This window comes from Eremomyces bilateralis (genome assembly GCF_010015585.1).
Source record: "Eremomyces bilateralis CBS 781.70 unplaced genomic scaffold P152scaffold_16, whole genome shotgun sequence".
NCBI classification, from domain to species: domain Eukaryota; kingdom Fungi; phylum Ascomycota; class Dothideomycetes; order Eremomycetales; family Eremomycetaceae; genus Eremomyces; species Eremomyces bilateralis.
This window is the reverse complement of record NW_022985082.1, coordinates 54,319-69,123: the sequence shown is the minus strand read 5'-3', so window position 1 is coordinate 69,123 and position 14,805 is coordinate 54,319. Positions and strand designations below refer to the sequence as shown.

Genomic DNA, 14,805 nt, shown 5'->3' with positions numbered 1-14,805 from the left:
ATAGGTCCTTCATCACAATATCTGAAACGAATAGGAAATATAAATGCAAGAAGACTTCTGAGTAAGAGACAATATAGGTATTGACCATGCATTGTTCAACGGCGACCTTGGTAGGTTTGCCAATCGAATATGTGACCCAAATTGGGGCGGTATAGTGGCAGCAATAGTCCATAGATGTAACAGAGGCCGACAACAGATATATGGTAGGACAATTGTCAGTCCATCACCAGACAATGGGAAAGCCCTTTATCTACCTTCGCCGTTTAAGCTATTGTATCACAGGACAATACTAAGCTCAAGACAATAGCAAGCTTGTCTGAATAAACCATTTGCGTGTTGTAAATGGTCTGGTCTGCTGGTAGTAGACTACCTGCAAGGTGCTGTCTGGGGAGCAAATGCACGTATGCTGTGTAGGTCCGCAGCGGTGGCGCGTTTTTCTTCTTTCTGAGCCCAGTAGATTCTGTTGGTAGCCCTTGAACTTGGTATCGCTACCGATGCGCCTCTCGACAAGAGTCGACGGTGTTGATGGTGCAAGACTCCTCCTGCTAGGCCGCAAAGGTGCTGTCCGCCGAAATTCCTCTTGGGGGAGTTTTGGATCCTGAGGTCCACCGTAAACGGCCAATTCTCGCCTCACATAGAGGTCAATTTCCGCTGTCTCAAGTCTCCTGCCTTCTCCTTCGGCCGTATGAGCTTCTCCGCCTCCTTCTTCGGCTCTGTGACCCAAGTTTCATAGATCTCCTTTGCCTCCTTCGTCTTTGCCTCGCTGGCCTTACTCTCCTGGATCCGTCGAATATACCCGGAGTAGATCACCACCTCCGCAACAGCGACCACGATCGCTCCAACCATGCTCAACGCCAACCGCGCGGGCACGTCCATGTGCCTCGCGGCGACCCAGATGGCAGCGCCACATGCGACGATGGAGATGAGGACGTTGAAGATGAGCGCTAGTTGGCGGTTGACGTCGGCGTAGGTGACGTCGTCGGGTTCGGATACCCATTGGTTTCCTACGCTGAAGGAGTCGGTAGGGCGGGGGGTTGTCCCGAGGAACTGCGGCTTGGTAAACGGGTCGGATGGGTGGAAGGTCATCCGTTCGTAGTCTTTCGCTTCTTGCTCGCGGCGGAGTCGCGCCATGAGTTTGACATACTCTGAGGACTTTAGGGAGGGGTTAGCATTGATATAGGGCACTATAAGCATTAGATGTTCAACTCACGGGCTGCGGCTTGGGCTTTGGGGGTTCCTCATAGATCCGCGCCCCTCGTAGTAGCTGGTTCAAAGTGTATAGGGACGCATGTCGTTTGCGTTCGACTTCATCTCCGTCGGGTGCCGTAGCAGAGTAGTATTTAAGGAGCGACTGCGACAGAAAGACAACGTCTCCATGGGAAATCGGCTGCCCAACATCTCCATCCACGGGAAACTTAAGAGAGTCAGAATCGTCCTCACGGTGGCCTAGAGCTTGGTACGCTTGGAGCGCGTCCTTGGTTGCGGGTGTGATCGTAAGCAGCACCATCTTGTCTTGATTCAAAGCATTTCCAAAGGGTACTCCATTGTCGTCCTGAGCTCCAGGTCAATAATAGGAAGTAGTCAACACTGTAATCGACTATCGAACTCTGGTTATTGGTAGCTGTATGGTAGCGGAGGAATGTAGTAGCCTTGTAGTTAATACTACCTTAATACCTAGTCGGTAGATGCCGGCTGGACCCATTTAGCATCATCTAAAAAAGTTCATCGACCATTCCACCAGCTGCAAATTCCGCTACCACCACACGCTATCAATTGATCCTTTTGGATCATTACAGGTACCTTAGCGGTAACCGGTGGTTCAGTTCCAGCACATCATTTCCATCATCGACGCTCTTTCCTGGATACTCTTCCACTCCTCCCTCCAGAGTCGAGTCGAATCGAGCTGTGTTTGACCGAAGTTCCGGCTGAGTCTCACGGATTAGAAATGCGTCTATGAACTAGATCTTCTATCAAGATATCGTTGTCCAGCAATCTTATACCTGCCTCCACCAGAGGCATCCCTTCGTTCCACAACCCACGGAGAGGCAGATTGTTGACGAAGATGAAAGTGTCATCTGCAGCAAAGGCCAAGCTGGTGCGAAGACCGGTCACGTCGCTGCTGAACCTCCAGTCGTTGGCATGCGGACAATGCCAGAGTCTGATCATTCCCTCGTCGCGTTCGCTATACCATCCTCCGAGAAGACGTTCCGCATCCTCCTGGGGAGCGGCGGTATCTGCGGTTCAGAATGCATTCAACACGGCGACCATCCCTAGCCAGAGCTCTCCCATCGGCATTGATCCGCTCAGGATCGTGGCCAAGGAGATGAAATTGCTGACGAACAATATTCGACAACTGTTGGGATCCGGGCATCCGATGCTCGATAACGTCGCGAAATACTACACGCAATCAGAAGGCAAATACGTGCGGCCGATGCTCGTCCTCCTCATGGCTCGCGCCACGGCACTCTGTCCACGAACCTCCTCCATCAACCCCACCGAATCCACAGTCAACGTCCCCATATCTCCCTCCAGCATCCTCTCCGATACCAACCCATCCGCTCCTCCCTACAGTACCTCCACTGCTTTTTCCTCCACCCCAGACGCAGAATGGCCCGCAGAGTGGTCCGATGTACTCCCGTCACAGCGTCGGCTCGCCGAGATCACGGAGCTGATCCATACCGCTTCATTGTTACACGACGACGTGATCGACCGCTCCGTGTCCCGCCGAGGGGCGGCGAGCGCGAACTTGGAGTTTGGCAACAAGATGGCAGTCCTGGCCGGCGACTTTTTGCTCGGCCGCGCATCCGTCGCATTGGCTCGATTGCGCGATCCAGAAGTCACGGAACTCCTGGCGACGGTCATCGCGAATTTGGTGGAGGGCGAATTCATGCAGCTAAAGAACACGTCCAAGGATGAGAGCTACCCGGTGTGGTCGGAGGACGCGTTGACCTACTACTTGCAAAAGACATACTTGAAATCGGCGAGCTTGATCAGCAAGTCATGCCGCGCGGCTGCGTTGCTGGGACGATCGGCTCCGGAGGTCGTCGAAGCCTCATATTCGTATGGTAAGAATCTAGGCTTGGCGTTCCAGTTGGTTGATGACATGCTCGACTATACGGTGAATGCGCAAGAGCTAGGGAAGCCTGCTGGTGCTGATTTAGAGTTGGGTCTGGCGACCGCACCGCTACTGTTCGCATGGAAGGACAACAGCGCCCTAGGCGCATTAATCGGACGAAAGTTCTCAAAAGAGGGAGACGTCGAGGCCGTAAGTGTCCCAGGGACTTTGAACATCTCGATTTCGCATACTGACCAGACACTAGGCACGCCAGATGGTGGCAAGTAGTAGCGGACTCGAGCAGACTCGCGCACTTGCGCAGTCTTATGTCGACCAAGCAATTGATGCGATCAGCATCTTCCCGGAAAGCGAAGCGAAGCAAGGCTTAATCAACATGTGCAAAAAAGTTCTGGAACGACGAAAATAGACGGTGACAATAGATGGCGACGGACGCATCTGTACATTTATGACTCCATGGCCTCGCACATTTCATGTTGGAATTGGTATACCGCATTCAACCGATTCGAGGGACCACTCAATCACTTCTTGTATATACACTATACATGTACTAACATTGTTAACTTACACCTACTCCAAAAGAGATTCCGGTCTCTTCGCTTTCGTAGTCGTCCATATGCGACCTCGCGTACTAACCGAACTGTCTAGATTTTCCTCAAATCCTGGGGATTACTGATAATGCCATCCAGATCTCTCACATCATCCCCATCGCAAACGCAAGCGCCGCCGCCATAACCCCTCCCCCCACCACCCGAATATCCAACGCGGGCGCTGGACCTGTCGGCGCCGGACTCGCCGACACACTACTCCCACTCGCAGCTTGCGCCGACCCAAACGTCCCGCCACTGACCTCATCCGGCGTCCCCGATCTCCCCTCCCCTCTCGCCCTCCTCGTCAACGCGTCCCCCGCCTGCCCCGGCGGCGGATTAACCACGCCGACCATCCCGGCCTGACAATGTCCCGCGACGGCGCAGTAGAAGAAGATCGGATCGGAGGAGTTGACCTCGACGCGGAAAGTGCGGTCGGAGGCGGAAGAAACGAGGCCGCTATAGAAGGCATTTGGGGCGGGGTGGCAGGGGGAGTCGAAGGAGGATTGTGCGACGTCGTGCGGTCCGGAGAGGAAGGAGAAGATGAGGACGTCGCCGGGGGAGGCGGTGGTGCTGGCCGGGGTGAAGACGTTGGCGGTTCGGGGGTTGGAGACAGAGATGTGGATGTCGGCGGTGAGGGTGAGGAGGGGGAGGAGGAGGAGGAGGGTGAGGGTGGTTGGGAGGTGCATGTTGGGCACGGAACGCTGGGGTGTGCAGATAGTTTTGTTCTCGGGGGACGGTTCGATATCCAGAGCGCTAAAGTGTCGAGTTCTCTCTTCCTTCAAAGCGATTCAATGCGGTTATGTACGCATGATTCCGACGATGACTTGTCACTGCTTCTGTATCCGTCGATTCATATCGTGTGAAGCAGGGCTTATGCGGATTTTCTCTTATATCAGCGAAAGTCCAAGATCTATTATGATCCCAAATCCCCAAGCTGCGATGTGAGGAGAATATCAAGAAAACGTCCCCGTTCAATCAGGCGTCCGCGCAGGGCAACTGTGTCGATGGGTTGCGTGTGTCGTGGATTGGCGTCTTGACACGCATCTCCTAGGGGCACGCTCCTCCTTTATACTAGGACCTCACAGTGCGGCTCTGCTTACTATGTATATATGCCAAGCGCGACGAGATATCCTCGACCTCGAGTTTCCTAAGCGAAGGGTTTACGTAGTAGGCATTGAAGCCAACCGCCGATCGTGGAGGTTCTCCCGTCTCCGTCTTACCATGGCCCACGGGTGTGATGGGTCAAGCAATGCACGGGCTGCGCCTCGTTTGTATTGATTGGAAAATGAAATTGCATCGATGTACATAGTGCACAGGCTAATACGAATCAAGTGGACATGGTCGGCGCATCTCCACCTTCGCATAATCGCATTCCATCGATTATAGTATGTATTCTAACCCGGAGACAACCTGAGGTCGGAAGTCTGGAGTCTGAACGGAGCTTTCGGGCTTCGGCCCACTGGTCCTGCTCATTATTCGTAGTTCTGCCGTCTCGGTTTTTGAATACAGTCTGGTAAGGCCGGAAGATGGGGGACTTGGGGAAAGACGCGCTCATGCCTCATAGTGGACTGTGGTGGCGCGCTTACATGGCCGGGGTCATTTACAGTACCTCCGGGGGGGAAGAAATTGAGTTACGTTTCTTGGCATTCCCCTAAGCATAGTTCCCACGATCTTAACCAGAACGCGGCGGAGAATTCACCAAAACAGGCCTCTAGTAGTTGCTTAATTAGGAAAAGAGTATACTTTTTGGTATTATGTTGTTTTTGAGCGAATTGGGCCTGCCTGTAATGGTGGTGATGGTTGCGGGAATGCCAAGAAACGTAACTCAATTTCTTCCCCCCCGGAGGGTAGTACCAACCTTGAGTCCTGCAGTTCAGTCCCTCCTAAGTCTTTGGAGTAACAACACTCCTGTCTTAAATCTTAATGACATCTCAATTCTCGAATCTCGATGCCTTCTAGAATAGGTAATCGACTTACTTAACTTAGTAATCGGTACGAGGCACAAGCATACCACTATAATTCTCGAACAAGCAGCAAATCGCCACCATCTGCGGAAGTGTAGATAGATTTGCTGCAAGTCGGGACGACCCCGCTGTGGAGAGGTATCTTTGGCAAGAGAAAACCACTGTCCAGTGTCCACAACTCCTGATTAAGTGGTTCTCTCCTTTAGCCCTGTCTCTTCGCATATCTAATATGTATCTCTCTCTCAGAGCGCAATTGATACCTTGAAGACACCCCCAGTTTCCAGCCTCTCATCGTTCTTCAAAGTCCGCTTTCAGTGTCCTTGGCCTATGACCTCCTCATAGAGGGCAAGAAATATGCCCACGACTAAGTATCCTAGGCTGTCCAGTTCCGACAGCTCGGCACCCTATCTATCCATCCTCTCAATTCAGTCCTAGTTGCGTCTTTCGTCTGCTTTCCTAGTCACTTTACAATCAGTATACCAATGATACTACTCCATCTGGCATTGTACATCCCTATGCGGTATGTGGTAAGGTATGCCTGGTATCTCGCTTATGGCATATGCTTTGTGCCAGTCCGAAGTTGCTCACGTCACATGCATCCCGCTTTGACTTTGCGATCTAGTTAAATGAATGCGACCCCTCAGTAGGTATTTCGGATGCGAATTCCCTGGGTTCCTCGCTATCAAAAGTCACCTCGCGGTTGTTCCTCAAAGCCCTTCTCCTGATCAACCGCTACATCAGGTCAAAAGACCTCTCGGAAAATCGACTCAGTCAAGGAAACCACTGAAGCGATGGCGGAGACCGGAACTGGTCCGACGGGCCCTGGTCTGTTCTACGTCAATTCCAAAATCTCTAAACCGGACGACTTGTCACCGGAGTTGTTCACGAAATGGTACGAAGAGGTCCATATCCCGCAAATCTTCAAGGCATCAACCGATGGCTTCGATTCGGGCTTTAGATACTATACCACCGAGTCGGAGCCTGTCGAACGCCCATATCTGGCGCTTTATCCGCTTCGAAATGTGAAATTTCTGGGCAGTCAGGAGTTCTTCACCCTTCCGGCTCACAGTGACATTTTGCCTGGCCCAAATAATTTCATCTTCGACGTGGCGAACTTCGCTACAAGGTTTTATACCCTCGGCGATGTCAACGAGCCCGAAGGATCTGCTTCAGGTAGGTTGATGTGCCATGATCCGACATCATTGGACTAACGTTGCTCTTAGGTCCCGCACCATACATCACTGTTGCTGACCTCGACTCGCCATTAAACGGAAACGAAGTGCCGAGCAACCCCGCGCGTGTGCGACAGTACAATAACTACTTTGCGATGATAATGGGAGGTGCAGAGGGGGAAACTGAGACCCCGCCGCCGGCGAAGCATCTTTACATTGTGAGTGTACTAGAGACAGTATCCTGGTTTAAGTGCTAACAGTCAATAGGCGGAATTCACCACTCCTGAAGGACAAAAGGAGGCGGCGGAGTACTTGCGAAAGCAAGCAAAGAAGGTCTCCACGTTCAACCTTCTGAAGGCTTTTGGTAATACTGCTCACGTTGCATGATTTTGATATTATGACGGCAACGGCCTTGTCAAAACTTTACTTACCTGCTGATACACGTATTCGAGCATTTATATTGTTCCAATTACATCCCATTTATGAAGTCTATATATCGTATACGGGGAACTCGACCAGGGTTAGATCTACTCCAGGTCTCCTTTCCGGCTGCTTCTGATACTCCATCGCTTCTAGCATCAGGAGATGTCGCTGAGGCCACCGTGTGGAAGGTTTATCTAGGGTCTTGATTCTCTACCACCGTCATTCAACGAACAGATATCGATATAAGGCAAATCGGATTATGGATGATGATGACGATACTTTCTTTTTTTCCTGACCTCGAACACATATGTGCGGAAGTACCCGTAGGGCGTTGAAAACGCTCAATTGTTAGTTTCTTCTGACCTTAGGCTAGAGATCAAAGGCAGGGGCCATCCATTTCGTCCACCCTCCCCTCACCACGCGATGGGCTCACGGCATAGGTAATAGGCGGCAACCTCAATTGGACGGAGTTAATAGATGATTTTCATGTCGTTTTCACATAATCTAAAGGTTAGGCCTCTCCTTGGAAGTTTGACGCCTTCGATATGTCAATATTCCCCACTAGGGTCTGGGGATGATGCCCCGCGCCAAGCCTCTCCCTCTGTAGTGATTTTAACTAATTACCGGCTTATATCCGGCTAACTTCCCGATACCGGTACTAACAAAATCGGTATCTTCGGCTGTACACAACACACCCTCGGGCTTGATAACAAGACGGACGGTATCTCAAGCGAAGGTTCCGTCCGAGTGTGGGGTCAAAATGGCGATCGAGATGCAACTCAATGCTTCTCAGCGAGCACAATCCCTCAATCCAGATTCTGGCTAACCATTGTTACTCGCTCACCATGCCGTTCAAATCGACTTTCCCAGATCTCGATCTCCCCCAGACCGATGTCTTGACATACTTATTCCCTCCAGGGAGCACTCCCTCGGAAGATCCTCTCTGGATTAGTGCGGCAGACACCTCTGAAAATCTCTCCCCTCGGCAGTTGTTACAATGGGTGAAGCGCCTGGCAATTGGGCTAGACAGGCTGGGGATCAAAGAGAACGAGGCGGTTATGATTCACACTCCCAACCATATCTTCGTTCCTGTTGCCTATCTTGGAATCGTTGGGTCTAGACGAGTGTTCAGTGGTGCTAATCCTATCTACACGGTCCAAGAGATGGCATATCAGATCAAGAACACGCAGACCAAAGTCGTCTTTGCGCACCCCTCTGTCGCAAGCATAACTGTCGAAGGTGCCGTTCTAGCTGGCCTCCCTCGAGAAAGCGTTTATCTTTTCTCTCAACGACCGACCGAATCATTCGACGGCATGAAAGACTGGAGAGCTATTCTCGGAAGCGAGCAAGAAGCAGACGCCTATCAATTCCGACCAATGACCCCGTCCGAATCCACGACTACGGTCGCTACCGTCAACTATTCGTCCGGGACCACTGGACTTCCCAAGGGCGTTATGATCAGCCATGCCAATCTTGTAGCCAACGTGGAGCAGCACTTGATTATGAAGTACGCGCACAAGAAGTGGAAGGCACACAATCATCCTCCAGAGCGATGGGTTGGGGCACTTCCCCTTTACCACGCGTATGGACAGTTGTGGGCCATGATGATGTGCATCAAGCTCCGTGTCCCGATCTACGTCATGGAGAAGTTCGGATTCGAACCGTACCTTCGTGTGATTCAGACTCATCGAATTACGCATCTTCAGGCTGCCCCGCCGATGCTCGTCATGCTTGCAAAGCGTCCTGAGACGAAGAAATATGATCTCAGTAGCGTGACGGATTGCATGTGCGGCGCTGCTCCCCTATCACGCGAGCTCCAAAATGAGGTTTCGAAACGGTTCGGCATCGAGGTTATTCAAGGTTGGGGGATGACGGAGGTCACTTGCGGCGCGACGCTCGTGGCTGGTGGTATCAGCGACAAGTATGCCTTACGCCTATTCCTCTCTTAAGTGATGAGTTCTAAATGTTGCCAGTTCCGGAAGCGTCGGTCAACTTCACCCGAATATAGAATGCAAGCTTCTTGACGACGACGGGAAGGAGGTGGCAGAAGGCGAGCCTGGTGAGATCTTCGTCCGAGGACCTAATATCTGCTTGGGTTATTGGCGAAACGAGGAGGCCACAAAGGAGTCCCTGAGCCCGGATGGATGGTTCAAGACTGGGGATGTTGCGATTGTGAAGAAAGGCTGGTTCTGGATTGTTGACCGAAAGAAGGTACAGTCCTCGAACTCCTCATCTTATATGCCTAGCTGACGACATACAGGAGCTGATTAAGGTCAACGCCCTCCAAGTTGCACCGGCCGAACTCGAAGCCGCACTCCTAGAGCATGATGCCGTCGCCGATGCGGCTGTTGTTGGCATTACTTTGCATGAAGAGGAGTGGCCTCGAGCATACGTGACTCTCAAAGACGAATATAAAGGCAAATTTACCGAAGAGGATATCCAGAAGTGGATTGCTGGACGTGTTGCAAAGCACAAGGCTCTTGTCGGTGGAGTTGCTTTCATTGACGAGGTCCCTAAACTTGCGAGCGGGAAGATTATGCGGAAGGTCATGAAGGAATGGGCGAAGCGTGACGCACCTATTCTTCAGAAAGAGGGTAAACTCAAGGCGAGGTTGTAGTTCCGGTCCAACTTCTGTTTGATAGACTGTTAATAGACTGGATATATTTTTGGGAGACGTGTTAGGAGCAATCCTATAGTTTACAAACGTTTTAGGGTCACCACCATCTTATCCTCCTTCAGAGGATCTCACCATGATGTCCGTGGTGTAGATATCTAGCGTCGTAGAAGCGTACGGTATTATTACCATTGCAAGTAGATAGTTAATTATTACTTGACTTGGAATCGCTGAGATATTTTCGAACATGACTCGCGCACTAGTGCCTTGACTCGTAGCATCGACCAATCACATCGCTCATCTGTCAACCTCCTCTCAACCTCACGGCCATCTCTCGGCTGGTCGGCTCCCGCACTCCCAAAGAACTCAAACACTTTTCATAGCGTAGGGAGTTCGTGGCAGGGAATTGGTCATAACGCTAATGAGGCGGGAGGGCAAACAACCGAGTGATTCGGTAAGGGCCGGAAATCGACCCTGAACGCTGGAATGGTCGAATGGATGTCTTGCCTCTAGTTCGCAACCGTCGATGCGCGGGGACCGTGGATGCAATTGACGCATGGGATACCAGAGCACTAGGTACACAATACGGCCGAGCCAGGTATTGAAGAGAAAGTACGGAGAAGGTATCATTTTAAATGCCATTCGACTGATCTGATCATCCACAGCCAATCGACGGGTAGAAGGAGTAAATGTCGAGCAGGCTCCCAAAGTTACCCGAACTCGCCTCTTTACCATAGTAGTCTCTCTAAACCGAGCCCCCTTGCCGCTATGATCCACTGATTCCAAGCCGCCTTCGATTGGGCGCCTGAGCAGCTCAATTCTTTGCAGTCGATCGCATGCGAGCTTTCTAGCACTGTGGTCAGTCGCCTGGGCAAGGAAATTCCAGACTTTAGGGTTGTGAGTCCGCCGTGTACAAACTACACTATTACGTACACGATGCAGCCTTACACTTTATAGGCACATGTTGGACCTCCAGAGACCATTGTCCAGTCGCCATGGGGAACCCCGCAGGCCGCAGGGGCTATTGCGAGCAATGCGACATGGAGGGGTTTACCTTAGGCTAACCTAGTCGCTTCATCAGCCGGTACTACCTCCGGGCAACAGATCGAAAACTTTGGACGGGTTCCTTCCAGTTGCATGAACCCTTTTCTCCTTCTTTTCCGAATCTTGTTTTCGTTGCACCCCTCAATAACATCTATATATAATAGCGTTGATATCGTTGTCGTCCTTCTGTCCTTTCAATTTGAAGCATCTTCAGCACCTGCGACCTGAACATGCCCGGAGAAACAAATGGGAACGATAACCCTAGGGAGTACCCAGGCGAGTCAGAAGAGCAGATTCAAATAGACCTACAGTCAGAAGGGTTCAAACGGCAAAAGTCGAGGTATAGGGCGTCCGTCGCATGTGCTTCATGTAGAGACAGGCGGATACGAGTACGGCCACTGAAGTCTTCGCGAGCAAGATAGGCAACTAATCTTCCACAGTGCGTGGTACCGCCTGGAAAGACAGTATGCACTCAATGCAAAAAGTCCGGTGCTGAATGCATCATCAAGAATGACGATGAAAGAAGAAGGTGAGTGGGACCCAAATCTCGAGCAACCGTTAAACACATTCTCACAATTTGAAGACCTATCTCGCGAGCTTATATGTGTTCCTTGACGGACCGAGTCGCTCTTTTGGAAAACCTGCTCCGGGAACACAACATCGAACCTCCACCAGCTCAATATCCACCAATGTCCAGACATATGAAAAATGAGGGGATATCTCCGAGCCGGCAAATCCCAGGAAATTATATGTCTTCCCTTCTTTCTCACGGTGTACCTAACCCTGGTGCGACCACGAATCGAACATCTGCAATCGCAGCATCATCCAAAGCAAAACTGCTGAAAATTCCTTCCGTTGCCCAAAGTTGCGTTGCCTCTCCTGGTGGAGAATCTAAGGAGAGGGACTCCAGTCCAGGCTCTAGTCACGCACAACAAGAGTTCACACATATATCCATGGAGCAATTCAAGCAGAATCACGGCCAACAGATTGGCTCCGAGTGGCAATTGACTGGTGATGCGGACCGCGCATCAAGTTACCGAGGAGTGAGCTTAAATAAGAGCAAGGGCGAAGGCATGATCCACCGACTCCTAGGGACCAGTGGACATCTCTCGTTCGACCAACTTAACGAAAGGCTTCGGTACTACGGCCCTACGACCATCCCGCACGTCCATTCGGGATTTGGCTCGTCCTTAGAAGACTCCGCGGGGTCGGCGGAGCAGGCTCGACGAGCAGAGCAGGTCATCGAACGGCTGCCCGTTGATACACATGATTACTTGATCGGGCTCTTCTGGAAGTATTATAACAATGTAGTCCACGTGATTCATCAAGACGCATTCCTGGAAGATCGAAACAGCGGGCGTACCCAGTTTTACAGCGGGTTCTTGCACATATGCATTCTTGCAATGGGCTTTCGATTTGCCGACAAGACTCGTCCAGATATACAACGAATCACACTACCACGGAAAGAGAGTACTCTGCATCGGGAAGCGAAGTACATACTCGATTCGGAACTGGAGCGGCCAGGGGGGATACCGACTGTCATAGCACTACTTCTCGTAAGCGATTTGGAGTGCGGTGTTGGACGGGAAAATGTTGGCTGGCTTTATACGGGGATGGCTATTCGGTAAGAGAAGATGTCCTTCTTGGTACTCAAGTGTCCAGTGAGGCTTATGCGCCGTATAGGCAAGCTTTCGATATCGGTTTGCATCTCGACATTCGATCATCCGCCCTTTCCGAACGCGAAGTTGAGACCCGTCGGTTAGCATTTTGGTCCTGTGTCATCTACGATAAACATTGGGCGCTCTTCCTTGGCAGACCACCGTCGATGAAACCATCCGACCTAGAGATCAACAACCTTTCAAGACATTTCGAGCGACTAGGCACCTATCGCCCGGCTGGACCTGGAAAGTCTTGGGAAACCCAGATATACGAGGCCATTCTCGATCTCCTGGAGCTGGCTGGCAAAATCACGGAACACATAGACTCGGAGTCCCCGATCGATGCGGAGATAGCGCGGAATTCCTATCGTCGAATCGCTGCTCTTGACCGAGAATTTAACCGATGGTATGAGCGGTTGCCAGAGATCTTGAAATGGACTCAAGCGAACATCGATAGCGCGCCGTTCTCCTTCTTCGTACTCCATCAGCAGTATCACGCCTTGCTCATCTGCCTTCATCGGCCATACGCTATGTATGCAGGCCCGAATCCCAATGAAAATGAAAATGGGACTGGAAACCATGTAAGAAATAGCGGATTTGAGGGCCCTTGCTCATCCTTGAGCCGCGACATTTGCACCAAGCACGCTATCAGGATTGCGAAGATCTTCTCGACACATAGGCAGCGGTTTGATATAAAGCAGATATTTGTCACAGGAATGCAGAATGCTGTAAGCCACTCCAAGGGTTCCGTTATGAAATTCACTGACAATCAGTCAATAGGTATCCGCTGCCACCGCCTTAGTCGTCGATCTCGCATTCATCAAAGATTCTTCGGACCGCCAAGCCAAGATGCAATACCTCGACATCCTCTACGGCGCCCTCCAAGAAATGACTGTGACCTTCCAGCCTGCACAGCGCATGTCGCTTGTCCTGCGCACTGTAATGGAAGAGCTCCGTGGCGGGGAATCACCATTCAATGGCAGCTTCGCAAAACCCAGCCTCAGCCTCGTCCCCACTCGACGGGGAAGCATACCTCATAACGATTCTCAAGGGGATGGCGCTGTCAAGCGGTCGAGAACAAATGGCGGGTTCAATCAACGCCATAGCTCGAACACCGCCGCGCCATGGAGCGCGCCATTAAACTGGCAGACGGACCCGACTCTCGCGAACATAACACCCCTCACCCAGGGAAGCTCCCACCTCCACCGCTTCCACCCGTCCCTCCTACCAAGTGATGTCGGCCGAGATCAACCAAAGGGCTTCGTCGTCACGCCGCGGAGCAACGCCACCTCATGGATCCACCCAACCATGGCGATAGAAGGTATCCCAGTCCACCGCAACGTGGCCGACCCGAACCCCATCCCGCTCAATAACATAGTCAGCGGCCCCTTTGGTAGCTTCGGCATGGAGAGTAGGGGAGTGGATATCGCGGGTCTAGCGAGCGGGAATTTCCCCGAAATCACCCCTGTTGACCAGGGTGTGGATTGTGAGATGATAGGGGAAAACAAGATGTATCCCACCGAGAGCGATCTCGCATGGGCAAGCGCGGATATCGAGAATGGGAGCGTGGACCTCGCCAAGTTCGCGAGAAAGTATTTCCTCGAAATTACCCCCGTTGATCAGGAGGTGGATCATGAGATGACAGGTGAAGGGACACAGATTCAGGCCGCCAGCAGCAATCCCGCATGGACGAGCGCGAACATCGAGACTAACAGAGTAAATCTCGCCAAGTTCGCGAGCAAGCAATTCCCGGAGTTCGACTCGCTGCTTCAGGAGGCGCATCCCGTAGAAACCGGGGATGGAGAGGCCGACGGTGTTGGCGAACTGGAGCCGACGGGTCGAGAGGGCGATGCGGAGATGGGCGAGCCGGTGGATTTCCGGACGTTAGGGACGTTGGGGACGTTGAGGGGAGAGGAGTGGAAAGAGTGGCATAGAGTCGGGATGGGGGGTGGTGGGGGGTTGATTTGGTAGGAGACTCGAGAGGGGATGTTCGATCTTTGGTTGCTTGGCGTGCCTTAAGAGTAGACCTGATATATGATGGGGATAGGCTTGGGAAATTCATTACGACAGATACCACCTCCATATACCGATCTCACGACATCTCATCCTGCTCGGCTCTCGCTTTAATCGCTTATTTTTCAGAACAACTATGAAATTTTGAAAGGCTACACAACCCTGCCCCGCAAACGTAACGCTCGTGCCCCTCCGATAAATAATCATAGCAAAAAAACCAATGGTATCCGTAATCAACGCTGAACACCCATCAC

At 51.7% G+C, this 14,805-nt stretch overlaps 7 protein-coding genes across 7 annotated transcripts; 4 read left to right on the top strand and 3 right to left on the bottom strand.

Annotated features, from left to right (window-relative positions):
• Positions 1 to 630: 630 nt before the first annotated feature.
• On the bottom strand, positions 631 to 1,507 carry P152DRAFT_450742 (uncharacterized protein; the record flags this gene model as incomplete). The annotated part of the gene is made up of 2 exons (XM_033678187.1): positions 631 to 1,152; positions 1,211 to 1,507. 2 exons carry the CDS (start codon positions 1,505 to 1,507, stop codon positions 631 to 633), a joined length of 819 nt encoding a protein of 272 aa, XP_033532378.1.
• Positions 1,508 to 2,323: 816 nt separating this feature from the next.
• On the top strand, positions 2,324 to 3,482 carry P152DRAFT_475209 (decaprenyl-diphosphate synthase subunit 1; the record flags this gene model as incomplete). The annotated part of the gene is made up of 2 exons (XM_033681398.1): positions 2,324 to 3,265; positions 3,321 to 3,482. 2 exons carry the CDS (start codon positions 2,324 to 2,326, stop codon positions 3,480 to 3,482), a joined length of 1,104 nt encoding a protein of 367 aa, XP_033532377.1.
• Positions 3,483 to 3,911: 429 nt separating this feature from the next.
• P152DRAFT_368738 (uncharacterized protein) lies at positions 3,912 to 4,250 on the bottom strand (the record flags this gene model as incomplete). The annotated part of the gene is made up of 1 exon (XM_033675467.1): positions 3,912 to 4,250. A coding segment is annotated over one exon (339 nt), but the record flags the coding sequence as incomplete, so codon positions are not given.
• Positions 4,251 to 6,418: 2,168 nt separating this feature from the next.
• On the top strand, positions 6,419 to 7,186 carry P152DRAFT_475207 (uncharacterized protein; the record flags this gene model as incomplete). Its single annotated transcript, XM_033681397.1, has 3 exons — positions 6,419 to 6,800; positions 6,851 to 7,017; positions 7,067 to 7,186. The coding sequence occupies 3 exons, from the start codon at positions 6,419 to 6,421 to the stop codon at positions 7,184 to 7,186; spliced, it is 669 nt and encodes a 222-aa protein (XP_033532375.1).
• Positions 7,187 to 8,067: 881 nt separating this feature from the next.
• On the top strand, positions 8,068 to 9,839 carry P152DRAFT_467497 (acetyl-CoA synthetase-like protein; the record flags this gene model as incomplete). Its single annotated transcript, XM_033680770.1, has 3 exons — positions 8,068 to 9,143; positions 9,196 to 9,433; positions 9,483 to 9,839. The coding sequence occupies 3 exons, from the start codon at positions 8,068 to 8,070 to the stop codon at positions 9,837 to 9,839; spliced, it is 1,671 nt and encodes a 556-aa protein (XP_033532374.1).
• A 330-nt stretch (positions 9,840 to 10,169) lies between these two features.
• Positions 10,170 to 10,840, bottom strand: P152DRAFT_81936 (uncharacterized protein). The gene has a single exon (XM_033683270.1). The coding sequence runs from the start codon at positions 10,569 to 10,571 to the stop codon at positions 10,203 to 10,205; it is 369 nt and encodes a 122-aa protein (XP_033532373.1). The 5' UTR covers positions 10,572 to 10,840; the 3' UTR covers positions 10,170 to 10,202.
• P152DRAFT_490398 (uncharacterized protein) lies at positions 10,841 to 14,640 on the top strand. Its single transcript, XM_033682157.1, has 6 exons — positions 10,841 to 11,269; positions 11,321 to 11,409; positions 11,464 to 11,631; positions 11,791 to 12,504; positions 12,564 to 13,266; positions 13,319 to 14,640. Exons 1-6 carry the CDS (start codon positions 11,111 to 11,113, stop codon positions 14,507 to 14,509), a joined length of 3,024 nt encoding a protein of 1,007 aa, XP_033532372.1. The 5' UTR covers positions 10,841 to 11,110; the 3' UTR covers positions 14,510 to 14,640.
• Positions 14,641 to 14,805: the final 165 nt, after the last annotated feature.

What these genes read in the sequence shown, in the direction of transcription:
- P152DRAFT_81936 (XM_033683270.1), bottom strand. Translation starts at nt 10,571, where the DNA reads ATGGTAAAGAGGCGAGTTCGGGTAACTTTGGGAGCCTGCTCGACATTT.
- P152DRAFT_490398 (XM_033682157.1), top strand. Translation starts at nt 11,111, where the DNA reads ATGCCCGGAGAAACAAATGGGAACGATAACCCTAGGGAGTACCCAGGC. An exon ending in AATGACGATGAAAGAAGAAG is followed by an intron (nt 11,410 to 11,463) that starts GTGAGTGGGACC and finishes CACAATTTGAAG; the next exon opens with ACCTATCTCGCGAGCTTATA. An exon ending in TATACGGGGATGGCTATTCG is followed by an intron (nt 12,505 to 12,563) that starts GTAAGAGAAGAT and finishes TGCGCCGTATAG; the next exon opens with GCAAGCTTTCGATATCGGTT.